The sequence below is a fragment of the Gekko japonicus genome, unplaced genomic scaffold, assembly GCF_001447785.1.
Source record: "Gekko japonicus isolate JY-2015 unplaced genomic scaffold, Gekko_japonicus_V1.1 scaffold1486, whole genome shotgun sequence".
In the NCBI taxonomy this organism is placed as follows: Eukaryota; Metazoa; Chordata; class Lepidosauria; order Squamata; family Gekkonidae; genus Gekko; species Gekko japonicus.
In genome coordinates this window covers 231,957-243,827 of record NW_015174320.1, presented here as the reverse complement: position 1 = coordinate 243,827, position 11,871 = coordinate 231,957, and the positions used below count along the sequence as shown (strand labels likewise).

The following is an 11,871-nucleotide window of genomic DNA, read 5'->3' as shown; positions in this document are numbered from 1 at the left end:
ACTGCAACCCTACTGGCTATTCTCTTCCCCCCAAAATGTGTTTGTTTTTTGCCCATCTCTTCTGCACAGAACTCAGGATGGCATTGTCTTGACTGCCCTGCAAAGTAGGTTAGGCTGGGCTCTAATGACTTCCCTGGGGCTGCCTCCTATCCTCAGCTCAAGTCTAACTCTGTTAGTAGCACAGTGTACTAACTTCCAGCTTAAAATTGTGATAGATTGGGCATTTCTTGAATAAATTCTATCGAAGGGAGACACTGAGGAGGCGCTTCTTTCCTCCTTCGCAATGAATGTTCAGGTGACCACTTTGAACATAGTGACCCCTAACCTTGGAGAAAGCTGGTTGTGCCTGGTCACCAGTGAACTTGTTGGGCATGTGACCATCAGAAGGGCAGGAAAGGGGGGCACCTATTGACAAGGTAATCAAGGTTTCTGTAGACTCAGGAGAATCTTCCCCGTGTGTGTGTATAAAGACTCCTTCCCCAGAAGCGTGAAGAGCACCAAACATGATCATTGTCCTCTAGAAGGCACAGAATGTTGAGGGCATTTAAGCTTCATTTAAGAGCGGGAGATGGAATTGCCCCTAGCTTGTAATATCCATGCAGAGGGGAAGACTAGGGTTGAGGGATGTGTGCTGTGAAACGTGCATTCCCCAGCCCTGAACCCTTGAACTGCACCTGCCTGGGCATTGGGCATTAGTACTAGACTGCTGAGGTTTGGGGCAGATAAGCAAAAAACTATTCATCTATCCCTGGAGCTCAGCAACACTGTTCTATTATGCTAGGGAGATAAAATTTTTTAATCATTCTTCCCCCTGCACCAATTCTTTGTGCATCCCGCCAGCTGTCTATTTTTGTTGCTATGATCTGTCACAAACACCTAAGAAATGCTCAGTTTACCATCTGTGCAGAGATTACCAATCAAATCTCTCCATGTCATTGGAACTGCCCACATGGCATCTTTTCAAATAGTCCAGTACTTCAGAGATCCCAGAACTTTATATGACCTTCCTACATTTCTCCAATCTTCCTACGTTGTAATTCTTAAAGGCTCTGGAATTGCCTTTACATTGGGAACTGGTCAGCCTAAATGCTTAGATGGCAGGGGGGAAAGTGAGGCCAAGTGGAGGTTCACATAGCTTAGCTTACCACTTTGGTACCCCAGGCTGGGAGTCAGTCTCAATAGTGCAAAATAAAACAGGAGTCCAGCACTGTAACAGAATTTATTCCAGCAGAAGCTTTCGTGAGTCAGTGCTCACTTCATCAGATCATCTCTTAAAGTGGAAATCACCTCGTGAATTCTGTCCGTCACATAATTGTGAATAGCTTACCACTAAAATGGAACAGGAACAAGGAAACTATCTTCACAATTGCCAGGATGCTGGGGGGTGAGACTGCGGCACAGTGCTTGGTATTGAGAGCCAGTTTGGTGTAGTGGTTAAGTGCGCGGACTCTAATCTGGGAGAACCGGGTTTGATTCCCCACTCCTCCACTTGCACCTGCTGGATGACCTTGGGCAAGCCATAGTTCTGATAAGAGCTGTTCTTAAAAAAGAGCAGTTTCTGTCAGAGCTCTCTCAGTCCCGCCTACCTCGCAGGGTGTCTGTTGTGGGGAGGGGAAGGGAAAGGAGTTCGTAAGCCGCTCTGAGACTCCCTCGGGTAGTGAAGGGCGGGGTACAAATCCAATCTCCTCTTCTTCTGTAGAAATAATTATAATTATTTGTTATTAATGCTGCAGCCATGCAGTGAGAAAATTGCCTCAGGGCAAATCCATACAGTGTCCCTAGACTGCTTCTGGCTGGAGAAGGAGAAAAGAAGAAGAGAAGATGAAGGAGAAAAGAAAGAGGAAGCAGTGGGCTGTGCTGAGATAACCACACTTCTGGGTCAGTTGCATGTGGCATTCTCAAGCATAGATTAATACCAGGTCCTAGAACCAGAACTCTGTCTTGTGTTCCAATCGACATATTGTCATTACAGTTGCCAGGTTGCAACCTAGAGGTTGATTCAACCTCGGTAGATTCAGCTTCTCCATGCCCATTTTTGTCCACTATCATCCTCTTTTGCCTGCTGTAGTCAACGTGAGTCCAGTTATACCACATCACACACATGGAAAGGATGGAATGAAATGAACAGAGGGGACCAGGTAAGAGATTATTTAAGGGTATAGTTTCAGTCCCTGGGTTCCAGTCTTGCAACCACAGTGGTTTTGTCTCACAACCATATGTGCTAGAAGTTTGGTCTTTTTTAAAATTGACATTCTCAGGAAGTTGAGCTGGTGTGGCCATATTGCATGCAAGTCTGGGTATCCATATTCTTATCTCCAGACATGTAACTGAGCTGCAAAAAGAAGCTATGGCCAAGGGCCCATAATATGTCCTGGTACTGGAGAAGGAGCTGCGGTGGCTCAAGTGGTTAAGACGCTGAACTGCAGGCTGTGGAAGGTCGCTAGTTCAGCAGTTCGAGACCCGGGTGCCGCATGACGGAGTGAGCTCCCATCTCTAGTTCCAGCTCCTGCCAACCTAGCAGTTCGAAAGCAAGAAATTGCAAGTAGATAAATAGGTACCACTTCAGTGGGAAGGTAACAGCGTTCCGTGCGCCTTGGTGTTGAGTCATGCTGGCCACATGACCACGGAAACGTCTTCAGACAGCGCTGGCTCTTCGACTTTGAAACGGAGATGAGCACCGCAACCCTAGAGTCGGATTTGACTGGCTTTCGAGCAAGGGAACCTTTACCTTTTTACTGGAGAAGGGGCGTTTAATTCTTCTCCATGCCTTTCCCCCAATGACTTATCTGCTTTAAGCCACTATAGAAAAAAAGAAGGGAGGGACAGTATAGATAACATGTTGTCCCACCCCCATTTCTGGGGCTAAAAACAGCCTTTGGAGGGGCATTGCCCGTTGGGAAAGGGGGGGGGCCTTCTCCAGTGCTGCAGCCCCAATCCACATTGGCTTCCTTGCTCTTTATATACATCTAGGGATCCAAACACATGTTATTTGTCCCTAATACAATGACCAGGGAGGTCCTTAAACCAAGGGTCGCCTCTGTCAAGAATTCAGTTGGTAGTTCTAGGCAAGTCCCTCTCACAGTTTGACATACTCCTCCACACATACACACACTCCCCCCCGTTATATATGAGGGTATTAATAACGGCCTACATTGTAGTGCTGTAGTAAGGATTACAACATATGTGAATTATTTGAAGACCAAACGCACTATATGAATACCAGCTATTGTTGTATTGTGAAATCTGTACCAGTATCCTATCTGGTGGCTTTTCTCTGCTTTTGCAGAATCATAGTGTTAAGTCGGTACTTAACAAAATAGTCAGAGAGTGATTTCAGCAAAACTCAGGTTTATTCAGCTCGATAATCAACTTCTCTAACACGGTACAACTCCTCATAGCCCGAACAGCTTGTCCATTTCAGCTGCTCGGTATTTAAACATTCCGGGCTAATGTAGCCACACCTACTGTACAAGTACCAACCTATCAGGTTGTTCGCATAACAGCCCAATCACAAACGTTCCCACCACAGACAGTTCAAATGTGATTGGACACAATACTTTCGGCGCGAATCCCTGCCGAAGCCTGAAGCTTAACATAGCTTCTCCATGGGATGATTCACACTTACCTCCTAATGCATTCAGGGCAGCATCTGGATACATTACACATAGCATGCATTATAATTATCTGACAGCTCTGCCTGCTCCATTCTGAACTGGTGTAGTATAGTAATGTTGTGGATCTGTGGGCCTGGCCAAGAGAAGTGGCAGGCACTAAGCCCTCAGAGTTTATTAGAACATGTGTGAGGGTGGCCTCCACTTGTAGTGAGCCAGCTGCCATGTTATTGGATGACGGATGTGGCGGCCCTGTTGCCAGGCCTAACTGGTCAAGTCTTCACCCTGGCAACCTGGAGAGGCTTGCAGAGAGAATGGCAGTCTGGTTGTCAAGGGCAACAGGGGAAGGACCAGAAGGATCTCCCATTGTCCCCCAAGTGGGAGGGCCTAGGGGCCTATTAAACCCTTGTTAGGTTGGACTGAGGAGGAGTCTCCTGTGCTTGTTCCCAGCCCACTGGACTGGGAGAAGGAAGGAGTTGGTCTTTGTACCCCACTCTTCTCTACCCTAGGGAGTCTCAAAGTGGCTTACAATTGCCTTCCCCTCCTCTCCCCACAACAGGCACCTTGTGAGGTAGGTGGGGCTGAGAGAGTTCTGGGAGAACTGTGACTGGCCCAAGGTCACCAAGCAGGCTTCATGTGGAGGAGGAGTGGGAAATCAAACTTAGTTCTCCAGATTAGAGTCTGCCACTCTTCACCACCACACCACATTGGCTCTAAATGGATGTTCCATTTAGTTAAGGTATGTAGGAATCTTATTACTTGGTGTTTTTACTTGCTTCATTTATAGTCTGCCTTTCTTACTGAGTTTGCATGATTTAAAAGACTAATGCAATAAAAACAATGTAACAAAATAATGCATAAAAACTGGATTACAAAAGACGGAACAATGGGGAAATGACAGTAAGATACATCCAGTAAACAATGCAATGTAGCTAAATTACAGAATTAGAAAACAGCGCAAGAAAAACAGTAGAAGGCATACAATAAATGCAATAAAAATGGCCTAAATATTCAGAGGCTTCAAAACTTTCACCCTGTTCCCTTTACAAAAATGTCTTCCCCTCCATGACTTCAGGCCCCAGGCCGTGCAACCAGAGATGCAATAAACAATCCAATAAAAAATGGCCAGGTTACCCAAAACACTAGAATGTCCCTGAATGGGATCTACTCAGCCTTTTTAAAAGGCAAAATGCAGTTGTGGGAAGCTATTGTCCAAGTCAGAGCCTGGAAAGTAGGAGGAGCCCCGGACATGATGCTTGGGCCCCAAGTGTGCCCATCTTTGCTCTAGATCTTCCATCATGCAACCTACCACTCTGCTCAGTAAAGTTTGAAACTTTCCTCCTTCAAGTTAGAAGAGCAGGAGAACACACCGTGGAGTTTCAACTGACTCATGGCAACCCCTTCCTTGAGGCGTTCCAGGCAAGGGATGAGCAGAAGTGGTCTGCCGTTGCCTTTCTCTGCAGAGCAATCCCAGTCTTCCTTGGTGGTCTCCCATCCAAGTACAAGTCCTGGCTAAGCTGGGCTATTTGGACTGCTCCTCTAGTGACTTCAAGTTATTCTACATTGGAAGAAGGCTCCTTAGACCAGAGGAAGGCTTCAAACTTGCCTGAGTGGATTGGTAGGATACCCGCCTCGCGCAGTTCTTGCTCTGCTTGCCCTGTTCGGTTTCTTTGCTCCAAGAAGTATTTGATCCTGACATCTCCCAGCCCTGGACTGAATCGTCATCCTTGGCCAGCTCTCTGTTTCTTGGTTCTTTCCCAGGCTTCTCACTACTGCAGTGATGCCTGTTTGACTACTTCCTTGTTTCAGCCTTGACTTTGATCCCTCCAACTGTGGCTCAGGTGCCGTTATTGTTTATGAGAAATCTGGCTGTTGGGGGGGGGGGTGCACCTATGATGAACAATGTGAGAGAATCTCCTATTTTCCTCGCAAGAAAATCAAAATTGTTTCATAAGATCAGAGTCTGGCTACAGACTTGCAGGCAGCGTTCCCACTAAGCTGAGTTAGTATGAGCTAACTCACAGTATTTTAGCCTCCGGCTCACACCTTTTTGCCTTAGCTCGGGAAGGATGGCTCCAGAGCAAACTAATTTATGCAGTAGCCAAATCGCTTGCTCACAACTTTAATGTCAGTAGCTCACAAAGTAGAATTTTTGCTCCCAAGACTCCACAGCTTAGAGGGAGCATTGCAGCAGCTTTCCACTTAGGAGCAGGCTTGTATGGTTTCCCCCACCACCACTGCTGTGGGTGCTGATATGGCATAGTGGCCATGGGGCTTTCACATGGGAGGTGTCTCCACATTTTCCCTGCCCCAGCCCCCACACATGGTAACCACTCCCCCTTTGCCACCGCAGGGCTTTTAAAATTGGCAGTGGACAGATGGTTATAGCCTGGTGGTAACTTTATAACAATCTGCCTACAGGTTTTCCATACTTTCGTTTTTTAAAAAGCAAGTCTCTATCACCTTTTGTTGTGGAGATATAGGGGGAAAGGTATGTCTACAACAAAAGACTTAGTTTCTCAGAAACGTAAGCTGGGGATTCACAGAACCTAACAGACAGACTGTTATAGTGATGTAATACTGTAACTGCCATTTTAAGCCATTTGGGGCAGTGACTGCTCCAGGGGACAGAGCAGGGGGAATGGCCCCGATGGGGATAGAATTGGGGACTTTTCCATCCACATGGTCTTGTTGATCTTTCTCGAAACACTCCTGCAAGGCAGGTTTGAGAAAGGAAGGATGGAAAAACCCAGAAGATTCATGAAAGCATCACAGTGCTGTGGGGAAGCGGGATGAAAAACACCTGCCCAGTGGCATCTACGCCTGGGGCACCCGTGTGTACTCTAAAAGCACTGAACCAGCTTCCTCTGGAAGCTTTCAAGCAGGACCTGGTGTTGGAATTCATCCCCTGTCGTCGTCCCCAGCACTCCAAGGTATGCTGCCTCTGAACATGGATGTTCCATTTAGTTGTTATAGCTACTAGCCAAGGGAAGGCAATATCCTCTGTGAATTTGTCTGATATTTCTCTGTAAGTCCTGAACACCAGTCGTCAGTCACCAGACCTTCAAACCTGAAATTAAAAAAATGTCAAGGTCAGAAAACACTCTCAGATTCAATAAGACAGCAATACACGAGTGTTAAGCAAAAATCCGCCTTCATTTGCATAATTTGACTTTCTGACTGAGGAAACAAATTATATCAGCATTCTGGATCTGCCTACCCACAGAAGCGGAATTAACCTTAGGTAAACATCAGTCCCCTTTATCTGGATACTGGATGGTCTCGACATGTTGGTTTCTTTCCTGCCAGAAGCCATTCTAATCAAAGAAGGCTCTCCTGTATTGTTAATAAGATGCAAGACCCTCCAGTCATGTGTGGATGCTCAGGTTTGTCGTCAGGTGGCACAGACTCTCTGTTGTGTCTGTGATTGGAACAATGCATGAGCAGTGCAGCAGTCAGCCTCAGTGGCAACCTTGCCATGGCTGTAAAGAGGTTTTGATTTAGCACACACGCACACACACAGCTACACCCCTGCTTCTCTTCTCAAACCAGATGCTGCTTCTGATCCTGCTGCCCTGGGCTCCCTGTGCCAATCCGGAGTGAGTAATGAAATTCAAGCCCTTCGGCTCCGGCAAGGATGCTGTTTCCATGAGCCCATGTGATGCTTCGATAGTACAGCAGCTGCAGCTCTTCCTTTCTCCCGTTCTTCCATAATCTCGGGCTGTCATGGCGACTCCCAACAATGTTACTCCCACCAACTGCAGCTGGTGGCCCATTTCAGCCCTGGAGAACGATGCAGGCAAATCCATGGAGACCGAGGGAATCCAGGACCCGGCACACCCTGCTTTCCGATCCAAGGACAGGCTGGTTTTGTATCACTGGACCCAGTCATTCAGCTCACAGAAGGTAAAGGCTTTAATTGGATTCAGAAGGGAAGGATGTCAGCCCGTTATTACCGTGTGCAAAATTCCTGAATGTGGAAGAGAATGTGAAGTCGGTAGACAAAAGCAGGTTGCTGTTTCCCTTGGGGGATGCCCAAGGGAGCAGCTGGGAGGCAGGGTGTTGTTGGAACAGAGGTGTGTTTTATGTCTGCATTTCAGCAATTTCAACACTGTTGGGTTTGGAGGCAGGGGGAAGGGGAGCGCTGTGTGTCTCTGTCTGGTTTGGGAGGGTCAGGTTTTTGTGTTGTGTTTGGCAATGCTTCGACTGATGATTTGAAATCTTAAATGAATGGTAAGTGGGGGAATTGAATTGTAGAAAAATGAACCCTGAAATGTTTAGCAGGTAATAATGGAGGAAGACTGGCATGGGAATATACAGTGGGGGTTTAGTTCCTGAATATATATTGTGGAGCAGGACAGTATGTAGGGCTCAGAACTATACCAAACAACCCATTCACTCCTGAGATTGCAGCATCTAAACCAAAATCCTGCTTCCTGGATTCTTTTTGTCCAAAGGAACTGTATATTTAGGTTTTTGTTTTAAACTGAAAGCAAATGGCATCTCTCCGCCCCCCACCCCCTAATTCGTGAATGCTCCTTAACTAAGATAAGAATTTATACAGGATGAAACACACCTGGCCTTATTATTACAGCCCAGTGTACCCAGCACCAGCTATTTCTCTTTGCATTCATTATATATGGGAGTTGAATTATGCATGGGGTGAAGATGAACGGACAGGCTTCTTCAAGGAACAAGGGCCTCTAGTTTCCCTTGGAAGTGGAAAACTATGTGGGTTTAGGTGTGTCACCCCCCTCCCCTATGCACACACACAAAGGAACCCACGGAGCAGGGCTATTGCTTTAAGATGAGGGGCTAAAGTAACTTGTTCCACATTCACAGGGCACGGCTCTGCCTGTCAAGCAACGTGCCCCCCCTCTCTTTCACCCTCCTTCTCCTTTTTTCTTGCTTGATAATCTCTCTCCCTTCAGGAGGCTTTCTTTATGTCTTTCTCTCTGCCTTTGCCTGGGAAGGAAACAGTTAACTAGCCACTCATACATGCTGTTCTACAACTAGTCCAGAGCTAGCCCCACCTCTGCCAGAACCCGATGGGACTCCAAAGGCAGCAGATTGAGCAAGTTAAAGTGGCAGTGCGCAAATCTGCCAATGTCAACCAATCTAGTTTGATAAAGAGGGGTTTTTTTTAATTGCTTGCAAAGAAAGCGAGAGGTTTCTCAGTACCTTGTAATGTATGCATTGCACTGAGATCTTAAGGAAACCCTGGATTGAAATGCATCGGCACAGTTCTGGATTCATGCTCCTTTTCGGCAAAGAGAAATAGTGCTTTTCAGCGTAGAATTTCCATATGCCAACAGTTTTATTCCTCTGACTTCAATATAGCTTCAGTCTCCCTGGGTTCAAACACCCAATTCTCTCTATTGCTGTACTTCAGCATAAGGTTCAGTGGTCAAACCCTGACATGCTCAGAACGTTTTACAGTTTGGCATAATGTAGTCTGGCTAAGGAAATAAGGTGTCATGCAGGAAGCCCCTGGTTCAAGTTCTGATTCTGCCAAATTTTGTATCGCTACTCTCAGGCTCACCCACCACCATCTGCAATATGGGAATGATAATACTGGCCTGTCTTACACGTGGATTACAACAAATGCATGTGAAGTGCTTTGAATTCTGAAAGAGCTGTGTAAATGCTAAGTACTATTACTATTTTAGGATACACTTGTCCTTCCAGGTAGAAAAGACAGGGCCTATTATATAGTCATTCCATTCCCTGTGTTGTTCATGATGTCTGGTACCTGCAGAAAACAGAGCACACACAGAGCTAGGTACAGACACACCCCTCCCCCCCAAAAAAAATCTTATGAAGATTCCACAGTGATGGACACTAATAATAACTGGCCAGTTTGGTGTAGTGGTTAAGTGCGCGGACTCTAATCTGGGAGAACCAGGTTTGATTCCCCACTCCTCCACTTGCACCTGGCTGGATGACCTTGGGCAAGCCGTAGTTCTGATAAGAGCTGTCCTTGAAAAAGAGCAGTTTCTGTCAGAGCTCTCTCAGCCCCACCTACCTCACAGGGTGTCTGTTGTGGGGAGGGGAAGGGAAAGGAGTTTGTAAGCCGCTCTGAGACACCTTTCGGTAGTGAAGGGCGGGGTATAAATCCAATCTCTTCTTCTTCTTAGTCTTTGTTCAGTACCACGGCCAGAGCATTCAACGAATGTTCCAATATTCTTCTAAAGCAATTTCCTTTCATTTCTGGGTTACTGGCCTGAGGTTGAGACACAGCCTGCTGAGCTACCACAAATGAGTGCACGCTTAGGTGTCAGAGCCCTCTTCGGACATAGAAGGGAATAGGGTGTATAACTTCAGCCCTTACCATTAGCAGGTTGCATGGAGCATAAGTATGGGGGAGTGTGGCCTTCTGCCTTTACCCAATAAACAGAGCAGTACATTCAGCCTGCTGTAGTTCATGCTCTAACTTCCATCTTCAGCCATTGACCCTGGCAACCCATAGGTGGAGAACACACTATCTAGGTCTAGAGATTCTGGTACAACTGCCCAAGGCCTTAGTATGTCCCGACATTTTTACCATTACCACTTCACATAGTTCAGGGATGAGTCTGTTAATGGAAAGTGGGCTGTGTTTGCAAGCAAAGCACAATGTGTGCTACAAAATGTACTTTGCTGAATCAGCTCTGTGTCTGGTGGCCACCTTGCATGATGCATTTTGGACTTCTCTGCTCTGTGTGTTTTGATCTCTCTCTCATATCTAGAGGCATCTTTTCATTTTACAATGGGATCCAGTGAAAAATTTTCACTGGCATTTTCACTGATACCTGCCTCCTGCTGCAGACCTTTGACTCTTTTCTCATGCTGTTCTTGGGGGCTCCCTGTCCCCCAGGAGCAGCATATTTGGGGTTATTTTGGACTGAGGAGGGGGGCAGAGAAATCCTGCTCTGCTGATGGAAATTCTTTCCATCAATGGGGATTTTGTGTGGGATCCAATTCTATTTTCATTATAATACCAGAACATGCATACCAACACTAGTCAAATGTAACATAAGTAACATAAATGTGTAAAGAGGTAAAATATTAAATACACATAAATCCAGTTTAGCACCCATATTCAATAAATCCATCCTTCCCAAAATGCCTCGGTCTGGCTTCTGAGGCTCTGAAACTATGGCTGTTAACTGCAGATTGAAATTATTATTGTTTGATGTTCATTTGAAAAGCTCAGCATTTAGCTCCTAACCTCAAGTTCCAAGACCTCCATATCTTCTCTCACTACAGTTTCATATTCGAAGATGTTTGTTTCTCCTTGTGCGTTTTTTCCTGTTAGTGTGTTACATTTATTTTGAGATTAAGGTAATAAGAAAGACACTGGCTTCTCATTCTGTGATCTGCCTCCCAACCATTGGCTGAGGTCCTGTGATTTCACATAAGCACAGACAAGTTCTATAGAGGCATGGAGACAAGAACTGAGAGGATGGGGGGAGTTAACAGGAAGCTCTGAGCTGTACATGTCATGGATGTGAGAACAAAAGCAGACCAAAAGGAAGAAGTGGAGGGAAGGAGCAAATAAAAATAGTAGTTTCAGGTTCGCCTGAGGAAGGATGTGGCCACTAAGAGGATGGATAGAGGAAAAGCAGACTAAAGAGAAGATAAAACAAGCTTAAATGATAAGGAATAGAGTCTCCCTTCCAGTCACTGGCTAAGCTGCTATGGTACCACAGAGTGTTTTAAAGAAAAGGTCTCACACAGGGCCTAGTGTCAGAACTGGTTATATTGTGTTTATAGGAATGGGTGAGGGGAGTTCAGGAAAACTTTCTTTCTTTCCCTGAAAACAGTTTTATCTTCTGTGAAAACAAAGAAGACCCCAGCACAGTTGCTTGATACAAACCCCTTGGTGAGAAGAAGGCTGCAGCTTGAAGAGGGATGACAGGAATAAACTAGTTACTGAGATGTCACAGAGTCTTGGAGGATGGCTGGATAGAGAGCAGCCGAAAGTGGTGGCTTAGGGAAAGGGGGCTGAAAGGTGATCTCAAGGATGTGCCAGAAAAGAAATCCTGAAGGGAGGTAGCAGGCAGAGGGAAACTTACCACAGCACTATGAAGAGAATAGAGGAAATTCTCTCTCTCTCTCTCTCTCTCCCCCACCTCTCCCTCATAAGAACATAAGAGAAGCCAATGTTGCATCAGGCCAATGGCCCATCCAGTCCAACACTCTGTGTCACACAGTGGCCAAAAATACCAGGTGCCCTCAGGAGGTCCACCAATGGGGCCAGGACACTAGAAGCCCTCCC

At 46.1% G+C, this 11,871-nt stretch overlaps 1 protein-coding gene across 4 annotated transcripts in view; it reads left to right on the top strand.

The window, feature by feature from the left end:
- Positions 1-7,337: 7,337 nt before the first annotated feature.
- Positions 7,338-11,871, top strand: part of GDAP1L1 (ganglioside induced differentiation associated protein 1-like 1) — a 63,428-nt gene continuing 58,894 nt past the window's right edge. For all 4 annotated transcript variants that reach the window (XM_015424223.1, XM_015424224.1, XM_015424220.1 and 1 more), the window contains exon 1: positions 7,338-7,517. In XM_015424223.1, the coding sequence (XP_015279709.1) occupies positions 7,338-7,517 (180 nt within the window). The remainder of the gene's footprint in view (positions 7,518-11,871) is intronic.